The following is a 16,412-nucleotide window of genomic DNA, read 5'->3' as shown; positions in this document are numbered from 1 at the left end:
CTGAGAATTGACTAATACACACATCATGCTCCCCCTCCCTGGAATGCACTTTCCTCCACCCTGCCCCGCTAGGGTCTTATGCTCCCTTGCATCTTGATTTAAATATCCCTTCTCAAAGAAGCGCAACTCCAATCATGCTATCTTAAAAGATCCCCACCATGCCCCTCTCCACTAAATAATTTCCTTTATAGCTCCTTTTTCAATTTGTAATTAACTATTTATGTTGTTTGTTTACCTATTCAGTCTCTCTTCCATTAGCTTCAAAAGGGCAAGGATTATGACTTTTATTTACTACTGCATGCCCAGGTCCGCCCACAGTGTGGGTGCTTAATAAATACTTGAATGGATAAATAACTGAATGAATTAAAAAACAAAAATTTGAAAGTGCTTCAGAAAAGCTAAATCATTAATTCCTCCTGAGCGAACTAAAGGAATTAACCTCTGACTTTGTAAAGGATAATCAGCCCTGGGGCACCAAACCAATTAACTTGAATGAGAAGGAAGCAAACTTGTGCTTTCCCGAGGTCTTTAAAGAACCTGTCTCCACATCTGTGTTTTCTGAGACATTACGTTACCTAAGAAATCACAAATGCAAACTGCATTCTAAACCAATGATAGCCAGCCTAGTTAAACAGAGTATCAAACAAATGAAAAAATGGGGGCTGGGCACAATGGTTCAAGCCTACAATCTCAGCACTTTGGAAGGCCAAGGTAGCAAGATCGCTTGAGTCCAGGACTTTGAGACAAGTCTGGGAAACATAGTGACACCCCATCTTCACAGAAAAAGTTTAAAATTAGCTGGACAAGGTGGTGTATGCCTGTAGTCAGCTACTTAGGTGGCTGAGGCAGGACTGCTTGAGCCTAGGAGGTCAAGGCTACAGAGAGCCATGTTGTACCACTGTACTCCAGCCTGAGTGACAGAGGGAGATCCTGTCTTAAAAAAAGAAAAGAAAAAAAAATGGATAGGGAATACTCTGGCATACCAACTAACTGCTCTATTGCTTTATTAACAATGTTTTAAATAGAGACCACATATAATAAAATGCTGTTTGACTAAATGTGAAGAGAATCCCAGCACTCACCCTCAGAATTGACTGTACCGTCTGCATGGGATAGGTGACCGTGGTGGCAATCGCTTTGGCTACTGCACCAATGATAAACACATCCAAAGAAGAAAGCTGGAAAGCGAAGAAAGAACAAAGCACATCAATCTAGTCAACAAGAAGGTGTCAGAAAGAATTATTTTACTGCTTTCAAAATCAGGGATTACCTTCATCCGTTTCTTTAAAAGCTGCCGTTTTAAACCTTCATAAAACATGAACTGGATGGCAGGATTGAAGACCAACAGCAAGGAGGGAAATGTGCCATTCCATAAAGCCAAGATTCCCTCATCTCGAATGATCTGATGAAAAGCATCTAAGCAAGAAATGAGAGACTTTTGAAAAGCATGATGACAATCCCCTAATTAAAGACAACATGAATTCTGTTCAAATGTACCCAGAACACAAACCATACTGGTTCTATAAAGATTTCCTTCTTGCAGCCAGGTGCAATGGCTCACGCCTGTAATCCTAGCACTTTGGGAGGCCAAGGTGGGCAGATCACAAGGTCAGGAGTTTGAGAGCAGCCTGGCCAACACGGTGAAACCCTGTCTCTGCTAAAAATACAAAAATTAACTAGGCATGGTGGCGTGAGCCTATAATCCCAGCTATTCAGGAGGCTGAGGCAGGAGAATCACTTGAACCTGAGAGGCAGAGGTTGCAGTGAGCCAAGACTGTGCCAATGCACTCCAGCCTGGGTGACACAGTGAGACTTCAACTAAAAAAAAAGGAAAAAAAAAATTCCTTCTTGCAATGATAGTCTGGGGGCAAGTTTATCACTTAATTATTTTTTGATAATCAGATATTGACAGTCACCAAGTTATTGAGAGACTAACTTCAATCACAGGCAACCATTCCTGATGATCCAGGGCTAGAATGTCATATTCTCCTAAGTCATTATCACCATCACTGGGAACTCTAGATTATACAGAACTGTGAACTGAGCCCACATATTTCACAATAAAGTCCAGTACAAGAAAAGGTAAGATTGTTTCCTGGAGTTTATTATATAGGATTTGACTTCTAAAAACCACTATTTCAGTACAAAGAGTGATAGGAAAAGAAGAACCTGGTAATGCCGTACTATTGAAAGGCAGAAGCTCAAAGATATCTGATACCAATCTGGTATCTATCCAAAGACAGCACTGGAATAAAAAAGTATAGATTATTCTTCAAAAATGTTCATCCTTTCCCACTGATACTCTCTGGGAGAAGTACACTTCTCTACCTCTTGTCTTGGGCTTGGCTATGTGATGTCCTTTGCCACTGGGATGTCAACAGACAAGGTGCCAACAGGGTTGAAAGGTGTTTATACAATTGGCTGTGTCCTCTTGAGCTTTTGCCATCACAATGAGGAGAATATGCTCATGCTGGTCCCAGAAAGAGGAGGAGAGACATGTGGGCTGAGACTGTCAGGCTAGGGCTAGCTTAGATGAGCCAAATTCACCACATCAATCCACGGACACATGAGTTAAAAAAAATGCTACAGATGGATGCCGAGATTTGAGGTTTTCTATTATGTAGCTTTATGTGGCAACATATTCCAGATACAAAGAAGAAGGAAAACCTTTAAACGGGAACTCAGCAAAGAGATACTTACCAATGACACCTTTGTAGTTTGTTGGTACAATGTCTTCATTCCTAAATTTTGCCCCTTGCAGCTTCAGTCTGGTGTTTACCACCCAGAGTGGAGTTGTTAGCAACACGTTAACCACTCCTTTAACAAGAAAGATGGAGAGAAAAAAGGAAAGCAAAATGTCAGCTTTTTAGCTTTGCTGTTTTAAAGCTACATACCAATATTCCATTTCTATCTCTGCCACTGATCTCTTAGGAGACCTAAGGTAAGGAGTCCCTCTGTGCCAGGGTACAACGCAAGCCACTACTGTTAGAAGCGATTTGGAAGCTTTGCTGATAGCAAAATGGCAAAATGGCTGGCAGCAGCACCTCTCCAGATGAAGAGCAACAAGTTTCCTCATTTATACAATAGGCAATCTATTTGTCAATTTGTATACCATTCAAAGTAGCAATTTAGATACAGCTTTAAATACAATTTTAACATAACAGCTTTAGAGATGGGAGTGGCTTATAGCTAACATGCTAAGTCTATGACAGTATCAGATAAAACACACAATTTACAACTCTTAAGTAGCTCACATGGTTTGATGTGAGTCTGGATCTGGTACAATGGGTGACAGGAGGGGGAAAAGTGGTGACATTTTAAAGTGCCTTAACAGAGACTAGAAGCTCATTGAAGAGTTCCTCATCCCTTAGAGAATTAGGATAGGCAGGCAGCAAGCAGTAGTTATTAAGTGTCACAAAACACCTGAAACAGCTTCACAAGCATCATGATCCTTACAAGCTTAAGGACGGGGATCTTGGCCCCCCAAGGTTGCCTCAGAGTAGAACAATACAAAGAGCCAGGTGCTTCTTTTTTGAAAACACATGATCCCAATTTAACACCATCTTGAGATATTAAAATATTCCTCACCAGTCCTGAAATGATTAAAAAAAAATACCAGATAGAATTGTAACAAAGTGCCTGACACATGGTACATACGTTACAATTTGTTAAATAAATAGTGGAACAAATGAAGTAATGAACAAACTCAGTAAAAAAAAGCACACATCCAGCTGTCTGGATCTGAAGCAGCAAGATCTGAAGAAGCAAGAGAAAAAAATCTTAAGCAAGAGTCTTTTACTAAAATTCATTTAAACACAATTGAAGAAATAAAGTTTTGATTTCAGGGATGTCAAAATATTATATATAGGAATATTATATATAGTCTATATAGGAATATTATATATAGTCTAACCAAGGATAAACCTGGCAAAACAGCCAAGAGATACAAATTCAATTTTTTCACTGGTTGCATACAGTTGTTAAAGATATCTTGCTGCCTATCTCTAAGGAGCATTATGACAGCACATTTCTCAAAATAAAAGACATCACCTAAGACTTTTATCAGTCATATTTGTTATATTTTTATAGATTCACATAACATTAAGGAGTCATCTTTAGTTATAACTTAAAAATATTCATACATTGTCACTGGAGGCATTGACTATAATCTTAAAAACCCTGTTACAGATTCCTGCTAGTCTATTTTTAAAAGTACTAGTGCCCCAGAGGCCAGTATAGAAGGATATTAACACACTCCTATTTGCCTAGATTTTAGAATGTATTCCTATTCAATGCAATGCACACTTCATTTAACAGAGAAAAACCAACAGCCAGAAAAATCAGACTAGAAAGTGGATTGAGCAGCCTACTGCATTCGTTTTAAGAGAAAAGGAAGACAGGAGAACTCAGGACCAGAGATCACAAGCTTCCACAGACACTCTAGAAAGGCATAGTGCACACACCTTTCTAAACAAGTGAAATGTTGCCTATTAAATACTATTTAGAAAAAAAAAATTCTTCATCTAAGAGGTAGGCACATACAAAAACACTTAGGAGGCAATGCAGCTAAGATTAAGATCTAACTATTCTTTAAAATTCTGCTTTCGTACCCAGTGTGGTGGTTCATGCCTGTAATCTCAGCACTTTTGAGAGGCTGATGTGGGAGGATCACTTGAGCTCAGGAGTTCAAGACCATTCTGGGCAACATAGGGAGACTCCATCTCCACAAAAAATACTAAAAATTATCCAGGCATGGTGGCGTACTCCTGTGGTTCCAGCTACTCAAGAGGCTGAAGTGGGAGGATCCCTTGAGCCCAGGAGGTTAAGGCTGCAGTGAGCTGTGATCATGCCACTGCACTCCAGAGCCTAGGCAACAGAGTGACACCTTTTCTTATTTAAAGAAAAAAAAAATCTGCTTTCATATCCCCATTATTAACACAAGCAGAAAGACTGAAAGGATTCTTTTAAAGGACAACTTCAAGTATAAAAATGTACCACATTATTTAAATAACAAATTATCAAGTCCTTGTAATAACATTTGGTATTTCAAAGCTTTTTATCTGAGAAGTTCAAGTACTTTTTTCACCCTCTAAGCCAAAATAGATGGAGGAATATTTTTTAACCACTATAATTTTATGAGTTCTGAGAGAAGCCACTCAAAATACTTGAGAATCCAAGTAAAGTAAGAATCCTTTACTAAAACTTGCAACCTATATCATCAAGAAAAGGTCAAAATTCCACCGAGAGAAGCATGTCACAAACCATTCATGAGTACCAGTTCCAACTCTTGACAGGCCCAAAGGATAAAGAAAATTGTCTGCTTATGTATAAGCCTGTGTACAAAACTCTTCTGCCAGTTCCAGCCAGGCACAGTGGCTCACGCCTGTAATCCCAGCACTTTGGAAGTCCAAGGTGGGTGAATCACAAGGTCAGGAGTTCAAGACCAGCCCGGCCAAGATGGTGAAACCCTGTCTCTACTAAAAATACAAAAATTAGCTGGGGGCGGTAGTGGGTGCCTGTAATCCCAGCTACTCAGGAGGCTGAGGCAGAAGAATCCCTTGAACCCGGGAGGTGGAGGTTGCAGTGAGCTGAGATAGCGCCACTGCACTCTAGCCTGGGTAACACAGCAACACTCTGTCTCAAAAAAAAAAACAAAAAACAACAACAAAAAACAACTCTTCTGGCAGTTCCAAGCTGTGGATGCTACTTCAGTTCTAAAGTGGAAATATAAATTAATATTTTACCTACTAAAGGGCAGAAGACTGTTTTTCTTCTAATTCTAATGTCTATAATTCTATTTTCTTTCATTCTTTTATGTAACAAATTGTTTACAAGAAAGAACACAGCAAAATTAAGAGATGAAGAACAGTGATTGAACACACTAAATCAAGGAACAACTGGAACATAGCTATTTACTCCTGAAATCGTGAAAACAAATAGTTTTATCAGCAGTGAGACTCCTTTGTTATGGAGAGAAAACACAAACGAAGTATGTTAATTGGGTATGCACTTCTGGAAAATATGTGCAATGACCATGGATATAAGAAAATGGCAGGAAAAGGCACAAATCTAAAAAATCACTTGACTCCGTAGGAAGGAATGAAACTTCACACACAACAGGAACAAACCTGTCTTGCCAGATTTAAGGACTGAGGGCAGAAAATGCATTTTGAACTATCACAGCAATGATAATACCTTTGGCATTCATTAAGAGTCACTGGTAAAAATTCCAATTTCATAAAATGAATGTCTCCTCATTTAAGTTATCTGTTAAGGTTCTGTCTCAAATTATTCTCCAGGCTATTAAGCTTTATAGGCTTGTTTTTCTAGGAAAATACAATAAATAATAAATTTCTAAGTTTCAAGAAGAATTTGAAGAGCAACAATGCTGTTTCTAGTTCTCCTTAGAGATGACACAACTCATTTCTGCAGTGATTATAATCCTACGACAGGCTCACAGCAGGAAGAGAGAAAGCTGTTAGAATTATTATAAAAATATGTACATATTAAAGTACAAAAACTTGTTATGAAGAGGAGTTTAAAACTCACAAAAATAATTTTCAAGGAACTCCCAACCTTCAGAAAAACAGAAGACCTATGATCAGAGAATCTCACGATTACAAAGGATTGTAAAATTCTTTAACCCAGGGTCTCCCAACTGAGACAGTACTGATATTTTGTGGTAGAAAATTCTTTGTTGTGTGTGGGTGTGTATGTGGGCTATTGTGTAGGATATTTAGTAGTCTCCTTGGCCTCTACCCACTAGATGCCACATTTGACCCTGTGGATCAAAATCAGCCTCAGTGGAGAATCACTACTATAATCTAATCACCAAGTGATTATTCATTTTATTCTTTACAATTTCAAAACACAGGAATTCACTTTCACACCTCTTTTATTCCATTAGCTGTTAAAAGTATTTTATTTTATTTTTTGAGACATGGTCTTGCTGCAGCCTCCTACTCCTGGGCTCAAGTGATCCTCCCTCCTCAGCCTCCCAAGAAGCTGGGACTACAGGCACACACCAGCTAATTTATTTTTAATTTTTTAACATTCCCAGCACTGAAGTTAAAATATGTAGCGATAGCTTTAACTTGACCACACTATCTAAAATGATACCTCTTTCTCTTTTTTTTTTGGAGATGGAGTCTTGCTCTGTCTCCCAGGCTAGAGTGCAGTGGTGTGGTCTCCCACACTGCAACCTCTGCCTCTAGGGTTCAAGCGATTCTTATACCTTAGTCTCCCGAGTAGCTGGGATTACAGGCGCCTGCCACCACACCCAGATAATTTTTGCACTTTTAGTAGAGAAGGGGTTTCACCATGTTGGCCAGGCTGGTCTCGAACTGCTGAGCTCAGGTGCCTCCCAAAATGCTGGGATTACAGGCATGAGCCAACGTGCCCGGCCAATGGTACCTCTTTTTAACCCTCACTACTCTCTATCCATTCTCTGCTTAAATTTTGTCCATAACCTTAACCTCTAACATACCATGTATTTTCCTTGTTTATTGTCTATCTTACACTATTAGATCATAAGCTTCATGAGGACATTTTCATTTTTTATTTACTCCTGTATCCTTAGCACCTAGAGCTGGATTTAGCACATACTAGATACTCAATACATATTAAATGAACAAACCATGATGAATGAATGGCTTGTGGGAGAGGGTATACTTTTTCTTTATTGTCCAAGGCAACTAGGCCAGGATCACAATATATTTACTTATCCTAAAGTACACATAAAGTCATTTTGGATTTGCTAACTCATACCTTTGTAGGGGGAGAAAACATACATAATAAGTTTCATATTTGTTTCTAGTTGCTTTAAGAAGGTAGATTTAATATCAATAAAAATAAATATTCTTTTTATTTTTTAAAATGAGTATTTGGCTGGGTGCAGTGGCTCATACCTGTAATCCCAGCACTTTGGAAGGTCGAGGCAGGAGAATCGCTTGAGGCCAGGAGTTTGAAACTAGCCTGGGCAACATAGTAAGACCCCCATCTCTACAAAAAATAAAAAAAAAATTAGCTGGGTGTAGTGGCATACCTGTAGTCCCAGCTACTTGAGAGGTCAATGCAGGGGGATCTCTTGAGCCCGGGAATTGGAGGCTGCAGTGAACTATGACTGCACAATTGTACTCCAGCCTGGGCGACAGAACTACAACCTAACCGGATCTTGTGCCAATCATAGAGTTTCAACCAATCACAGACAGCCAACTGTTCAAGTAAGGTAAACAAGTGGTAACCAATCTGGGTGTTTCTGTACCTCACTTCTGATTTCTGTATGTCACTTTCCTTTTTCTGTCCATAAATATTCTACCATGTGACAGCTTCAGAGTCACTCTGACCTGGTTCTGAGGGCTGCCCAATTTGAGAATTGTTCTTTGCTTGATCAAACTCTGTTAGGCTGGGCGCATGGCTCATGCCTGTAATCCCAGCACTTTGGGAGCCTGAGGTTGGTGGATCACCTGAGGTCAGAAGTTTGAGACCAGCCTGGCCAACATAGAGAAATCCTGTCTCTATTAAAAATACAAAAATTAGCTGGGCATGATGGCATGCACTTGTAGTCCCAGCTACTCAGGAGGCTGAGGCAGAAAAATCGCTTGAACCTGGGAGGCAGAGGTTGCAGTGAGCTGAGATCACACCACTGTACTCTAGCCTGGGTGACAGTGTGATAACCTTTTTTGCCAGCTAAAACTGACTCCCTCTTTCTCAGACTGAGAGCTGTTCAGGCTTCATGTTAGCTTCTTGAGTCGGACAGACTCCATCTTGGCTTCTTCATTTTAGTTATTTTCCCACCATTAAGTATGTAACTGTAGTATGTAGCTGGGGCAGGCTGACACTGGGCACCTCCAGGAATGTATCTGCTGATAAGAGGCCGAGTTAAGTGGTACCAGCAGAGCCGGGGAATGCAGGTGCTGTCGAGTGCCCAGAGCCCCCATTATCTGTAAGTTGTATGTCTTTCATGACAGCTTTACCCCTTGCACCTGGCACTGTTTTATTTCTCATGTACTAGTTTATCTTTTAACTTTTTGCTTACTCTGCTTCTGTGAAAAACCTGCTTCAGCTAGGTTCCCCTTCCCTTTTAAAACTAGGGTATAAAAGACCACCCAACATTTTCTTAGGGGCCGAGAGAATTTTGGGTGTTAGCCACCTCTCGGTCGCAGGCATAATAAAGGACATAATTCAATCTCCGAGTGAGGCACATTCCTTGACTCGCTCAGGTACAACAACAGAATGAGACTCCTCAAACAAAACAAAAAAAACTCTGTTAAACGCAATTTGTCTAAAGTTTATCATTTAACAGTGGCCATTTAGGGAAAAACCTAAAAGGAGGTGAAGGAGTTAACCACATGGTCACCAGGCAGAAGTCACAGCAGGGACACAGGCAGACACATGTCAGGAGTGTTCAGGAAGGAGAAAAGAATTCAGGGTGGCTGCAGCAGTGTAAGTAAAGAGAATAGGATGGCCAGGCTAAACAGGCTTTGCAGGACTAGGTAAGGGCTTTGGGTTTTACTCTGAGTGAGATGGGAAGCAACTGGAAGGCTCTGAACAGAGAAATATGATCTCATTCACTTTTAAAAATTTTTTCTAAGAGACAGGATCTCACTCTGAACGACTCCTGAGTAGCTAGGACTACAAGTGCGTGCCACCGTGCCCAGCTAATTGTTTTATTTTTTGTAGAGATGAGGTTTTGCTATGTTGCCCAGCTTGTCTCAAACTCCTGGCCTCAAGCAATCCTCTGAGCTTAGCCCCCCAAACCGCTGGGATTAATGACGTGAGCCACTGCACCCAGCCCTCATTCATGTTATAACATGATCACACTGGCTACCGTGTTGAATACAGACTGAAGGAGACTAAGGCGGAAGTGAGAGATTAGTTAGGAGGTTCTAGCCAGGTGGGCACGGTGGCTCACTCCCAGCACTGTGGGAGGCCAAGGAGGGCAGATCACTTGAGGTCAAGAGTTCAAGACCTGGCCAATATGGTGTGAAAAAAGATGTTCCAGTCCCTGATATAAAATGGGACAAGTATTTGCATGGAACCTACATACATCCTCCCATACACTTTAAATAATCTCGGCCAGGCATGGTGGCTTATGCCTGTAATCTCAGCACTTTGGGAGGTCGAGGCAGGCGGATAACCTGAGGTCAAGAGTTCGAGACCAGCCTGCCCAAAATGGTGAAACTTTGTCTCTACTAAAAATAAAAAATTAACAGGGCGTGGTGGCAGGTACCTGTAATCCCAGCTACTTGGGAGGCTGAGGCAGAAGAATCGCTTGAACCTAGGAGGCGGAGGTTGCAGTGAGCCGAGATTGTGCCACTGCACTCCAGCCTGAGTGACAGAGCAAGACTCCATCTCAAAAACAAAAACAAAAACAAAAACAAAAAACAAAACAAAACCCTCTAGATTACTTATAATACAACGTAAAGGCTATGTAGATACTTGTTACACTGTATTGTTTAGGGAATAATAATGACAAGAAAAAAAAAGTCTACATGTTCAGTACAGATGCAACTACCCTTTTCTTTTTCCCCAAATACTTTCAATTCACAGTTGGTTGAATCCACAGATGTGGAACCCAAGGATGTGGAGGGTCGACTATAGTTGAATTCTGGGTATCATAAGAACAAAGGTTTGCTCATGGATTGGAGGTGGGGTCAGAGAGAAGACGGATACATTCAAGATTTTGGGTAGACCAACTGGAAGAACAGAGTTGCCATTTAGTAAAATGGAGAAGACTCTAGGAGGAGCAGTATTTTAAATTTAATTAATTCACTCAATGTTTAATAAGCACTTTCTATGTACTAGGCAGTGTGCTAAGGCACTGGGGATCTGGAAATAACAAAAATGTAATCTCTGCCTTTAAGGAGCTTACTGTCCAGTTAAAGATGAAGAAGAATATGCAGGCTCATTATTAGACAATAAACACTAAGACAGAGGTAGATGCTATGCTGGAGCACACAGGAAGGGCACCTAACCCAGAAAAAAACCTAGGGGTGGTGGGTACAGGAAACAAGGAAGGATTCCTGAAGAACAGGAAGCTGAGAATAAAGGGATGAATGGGAATTAATAAGATGAAATAAGCAGTAAGACTGTGTCAGACAGACCACAGTTGGTGTAGTGGAATGGAGTTACTGAATGGGTTGGTACAGTCAAAAGAATCACAGTTTGGCATGGAAGGACACCCATACCATAATGCTTTGCCTACAGTAACAGATGAAACTGGCATAAGCAGATTTGAGAATAAACAGTTCACTCTTGGTAAGCATAAAACTCAGTGACTAGAAGTGGAAGAGCATAGGCATCCTAGCGAGTAGCCTACCTGTGGTGTCTGCAATCAAAATCAGGAAAGATCAAACTTGAGGTAAGCAGTATCATAGCAGATAAGATATATCAGGTTTTTATCTTGTAAATATTAGGAGACTTGTATGCTGAGGGTGCCAAGCTGCATGCAAGGGACTGACACTGAAAGCTTTTAAGCAAGGATAAAATAGACTCAGAGTTTCAGAATAGCAGTCCTTGACCATTTTCTTTTCATTTTTAGACTTAAAAAACACTTATTTTACTGTCTTAAACAACAACAAAAAACAGATAGGCAGGGGACATCTAGAAGATTTAGAATTGAAGCAGCTCCATCCAAAAATGAAGATAGTACAATGATGTTACTTCAAAGAAAATGACTAAAACAAAATTTTCCAAACATCTTTGTAGGTTTTGGCAAACTATCAACATTCCATTTAATGCATTTACTTTTTTTTTTAATTTATAGAGATGGGGTCTCGCTATGTTGCCTAGATTGGTCTTAAACTCCTGAGCTCAAGCAATCCTCCCACCTCAGCCTCCCAAAGTGCTGGGATTACAAGCATGAGCCACTGCACTTGGTCTTAATGCATTTACTTGAATAAGCCTTCTCTATTTAGAAGTATACATTATAGGCGGGTGGATCACGAGGTCGAGGTGGGTGGATCACGAGGTCAAGAGATCAAGACCATCCTGGTCAACGTGGTGAAACCCCGTCTCTACTAATACAAAAAAATTAGCTGGGCATGGTGGCGCGTGCCTGTAATCCCAGCTACTCAGGAGGCTGAGGCAGGAGAACTGCCTGAACCCAGGAGGCGGAGGTTGCGGTGAGCCGAGATCGCGCCATTGCACTCCAGCCTGGGTAACAAGAGCGAAACTCCGTCTCAAAAAAAAAAAGAAGTATACATTATACAAGTACATACATGCTGGTATTTTATCATGAAAATTTTACTTTTCATCTCAAACTAGTGACTGCCTTTTTAACATACTTATACACATGTAGTACCTTCCTGGTGGTACATCTTTTTTTTTTTTTTTTTTTTTTTTGAGACGGAGTTTCGCTCTTGTTACCCAGGCTGGAGTGCAATGGCACGATCTCGGCTCACCGCAACCTCCGCCTCCTGGGTTCAGGCAATTCTCCTGCCTCAGCCTCCTGAGTAGCTGGGATTACAGGCACGCGCCACCATGCCCAGCTAATTTTTTGTATTTTTAGTAGAGACGGGGTTTCACTATGTTGACCGGGATGGTCTCGATCTCTTGACCTCGTGATCCACCCGCCTCGGCCTCCTAAAGTACTGGGATTACAGGCGTGAGCCACCGCGCCCGGCTCCTGGTGGTACATCTTAATCAATATGTATTTTTTAAATCTTGATTTTTAAATGAATCTTTTTAGGGCTATGATATGATGGGCTTAATTTAACAGTTGAAGCATGATATGGTAACTACATTGCATTGTTTAAGTCACAGCTGTAGGAAAATGTTTGATTTTTGAAATATAACCAAGATGAGGCTGGATAGTAATAAACACTGAAACACTAAAAAACAGTGAATGAATAAATAATATGATTTTTCATCAGTGGCCGTTCATTATTTTGCTTTAAGAAACCCGGAAGAATTTGTCTATTTTGAGAGTTTCAAATGTTCTGGTAAATCTAGTCATTTCTTAGCTTCCTCAATATCACCCTGAATTGCTGAAAAAAGTGACTCTAAAGAATCAAAGTTATTTTCTGATCTAAGGTAGCCAACAATGGCCAAACTAAGGATTGCCCCACAGAAGTCCTCTTTAAAGGTATCCATGATATGCATTTCCATGGACTTCTTCCTATTCTGGTAGTCATGGGTTCCACCCTATGCTCACCACCATCTTATGAACATCTCCACTTCTAACACTGGCCCAACCATAATAAATGTCCCCGAATGTATCAGCTGGCAGATTACCACTTGCTCAGGAAAATTAGCTATGGGGATGCCCAGCTGCTTGGAGTCATGGCGGAAGCTCCGCACCACTTGGCCCTGGCAGGAGTAGGGCAGATGCCTCATAATACAGTCTGCTTGGGGCATGGGCTGTGGCCCGGTCCGTGCGTCCTGCAGAGATGCTGTCAACGCGGTGCCGGGACCTGGACCAGCAGGGGATGGGAAAGGGGCGTGAACTCTGCCTGTCGCAGGGGCGCACCAGGGACCGGGTGGCGCCAATGACATGCCGATGACATGCCGCGAGGGATCCCTGATGCCGCTGACCCAACAAAAGCTGCCAGAAGACTCAGTAGCTGGGCTTCCCGACCATTTTCATTTTCTTTTTCTTTCTTTCCCTACCTTTTAAAATATTTTATTTATTTATTTATTTAGAGATGGAGTTTCCTTCTTGCTGTCCAGGCTGGAGCGCAGTGGCGCAATCTCAGCTCACTGCAACCTCCACCTCCTGGGTTCAAGCGATTCTCCTGCCTCAGTCTCCTGAGTAGCTGGAATTACAGGTGCCTGCTACCACGCTGGGCTAATTTTTTATATTTTTAGTAGAGACAGAGTTTCACCATGTTGGCCAAATTAGCTGGGCATGGTGCCAGGTGCCTGTAATCCCAGCTATTCAGGAGGCTGAGGCAGAAGAATCACTTGAACCTGGGAGGCAAAGGTTGCAGCCAGCCGAGATCACGCCTCTGCATTCCAGCCTGGGCGACAAAGTGAGACACCATCTCAAGAAAAAAAAAAATTGGAAGAGTGAACTTTAAAGTTAAAATATAACAATTAAGGTCAGTAGGCTATTATATTTGTTACTTTAACTGACTTTTAAAAACTGAGCCTCAGAAAAAAAAGAAAAAGAAAAAAATTTTGCATGAGCCTTGAAAAAAACTTTTTAAAGCAGTGGAAAAAAGTAAAAAATAAAAGTTAACTGCCTACTATACCAGTCCAGCTGTGTTAAGTATGGGGAAGTCTACTGTAATCATAAATTGCAGTATGAGTTAGAAAGGAAACGAACAGGACACAGAGACAGTAACACAAGGGTGGTATATATCTGGTGGGTAATGGGATGGAAGACACAGCAGCAAATAAACAGCTTTGGACAATTTAAAAAGCAAAAAATTTCAACATATCATCCATGAATTAGAAGTTTCCTGGAAAGTTATATGATTTAGTCCCTCTGAGTCAATCTTTCAAATGCAAATATATATAAACTATAGTAATCTACAATGATTAAAATCAAGGTATTACAAATAACTGGTTTCAAGTAAAGAAGATGCTACTGGATTGCCATTTGTTGTAATTTCTGAAAAAAAAAAGAAAAGCTCTTTCTGTATAGAAACTATTCTAACTTTTTCCCAAAGTGAACAAATCTCAAACTTGAGTTCTTTGAGTTGTGATACTGTTGGAAAACTACTCTCCTAGAAAGGCTGCAAGACTGTGCAAAGTGGGTTCATGAGGAAGCCCTCGAAGGCAAGATCAGACTAGTGCAATAGTCCAGATGAACAACAATAAGGCTTGATTTGGGGAAATGGCTAGGGATATGGAGAAGAGGAAATGGATCCAAGAGATACTGAGGAGACAGACCAATGGTTCTTTTTTTTGAGATGGAGTCTTGCTCTGTCACCCGGCTGGAGTGTAGTGGCGTGATCTTGGCTCACTGCAACCTCTGACTCCCTGGTTCAAGCGATTCTCCTGCCTCAGCCTCCTGAGTGGCTGGGATTACAGGCACACGCCACCATATCCAACTAATTTTTGTATTTTTAGTAGAGACAGGGTTTCACCTTGTTGACCAGGATGGTCTTGATTTCCTGACTTTGTGATCTGCCTGCCTCAGCCTCCCAAAATGCTGGGATTACAGGTGTGAGCCACTGCACCCAACCAGACCAATGGTTCTTGATGGCCAAGCAGATGTGGAGGGTGGGAAGGCACAAAGAGCCTGTGATGACTCCTAGATTTCTATCCTGAGTTATTTATCCACAATTCCCTTTTCTCTAAGCACATGGTTGGTTCCTCTGGCCACCAGCCTCCATCCTGAAGCTATCTAGGGGCCCACCAATAGTAACCTTATTAGCCTAAACAACTCAGGTATAGTTCAAAGGGCCTCATTAGGAATGACAAAAGATACTGCCACTCAGGAAATTCCGATAGTTTTAGGAACTGTGCCAGGAACCAGGGACAAAGGGCACATATATTTTTTATTATGCCACTTAAAGAAATCCTACAACTTAAAAATAAAAAATCCAATGACTCAATTAAAAAATGGACAAAGGATCAGAATAGAAATTTCTGCAAAGATAATGTACAAATGGCCAAAAAACATATGAAAAGATGTTCAACATCACTAATCATCAGAGAAATGCAAATTAAAACCACAGTGAGATATCACCTCACACCCATTAGGTTGGCTACTATCCTAAAACAGAAAATAAGTGTTAGTGAGAATGTGGAAAAATGGGAACTTCTGTATACTGTTGGTGAGATTATAATGCTACTATGTTATGAAAAACAGTATGGAGGTTCCAGAGAAAATAAAACAGAATTCCAAGTGATCCAGGAATCCCATTTCTGGATATATATCCAAAATAACTGAATATTCACAACAGCCAAGAGATGGAAGCAACCTAGGTGCCCATTAACAGATGAATGGATAAAGAGAATGTGATATATACATGTAATGGAATATTATTCAGTCATAAAAAAGGAAGTCATGTCGCATGCTATATGGTATGGATGAAAGTTGAAGACATTATACTAAGTGAAATAAGCCAGACACACAAAAAAAACAAGTAGTGTATGATTTGACTTATATCAAGTATGTAAAGTAGTCAAATTCTTAAGAAACTGAAAGTGGGATGGCAGTTACCAGAGGCTGAGGGAGGGAAAAGGGGAGTTTAATGAGAACGGAATCAGGTCTGCAATATGAAAAAGTCCTGGAGATTTGTTTCATAACAATGTGAACATATTTAACACTACTTACCTTACACTTAAAATGATTAACATGGTAAATTTTATGTCACGTGTTTTTTAACACAATTAAAAAAAAAAGTTGGAAAACTGACGATATTCTTTGTAAGCCATTACTTTGGGCTAAATAACTTCTTAGAGGATATAAAACCACAAGATAAATATGAAAACATTTTATACCCAGAAAACCTTGT

At 40.6% G+C, this 16,412-nt stretch overlaps 1 protein-coding gene and 1 pseudogene across 2 annotated transcripts in view; both read right to left on the bottom strand.

Moving 5' to 3' along the window:
* LOC105721759 (peroxisomal membrane protein PMP34) overlaps nucleotides 1-16,412 on the bottom strand; it is a 53,313-nt gene that overhangs the window by 10,566 nt on the left and 26,335 nt on the right. For both annotated transcript variants that reach the window (XM_021668729.2, XM_064368122.1), the window contains 3 exons: nucleotides 2,701-2,817; nucleotides 1,271-1,416; nucleotides 1,083-1,178 (listed from right to left, as the gene is read on the bottom strand). In XM_021668729.2, the coding sequence (XP_021524404.2) occupies nucleotides 1,083-1,178; nucleotides 1,271-1,416; nucleotides 2,701-2,817 (359 nt within the window). The remainder of the gene's footprint in view (nucleotides 1-1,082; nucleotides 1,179-1,270; nucleotides 1,417-2,700; nucleotides 2,818-16,412) is intronic.
* LOC135271260 (riboflavin kinase-like) lies at nucleotides 12,585-16,407 on the bottom strand (annotated as a pseudogene).

This window comes from Aotus nancymaae, unplaced genomic scaffold (assembly GCF_030222135.1).
Source record: "Aotus nancymaae isolate 86718 unplaced genomic scaffold, 86718_ANA_hifiasm-v0.15.2.pri h1tg000076l, whole genome shotgun sequence".
Classification (NCBI taxonomy): Eukaryota; Metazoa; Chordata; class Mammalia; order Primates; family Aotidae; genus Aotus; species Aotus nancymaae.
This window is presented reverse-complemented; position numbering and strand designations above follow the sequence as displayed.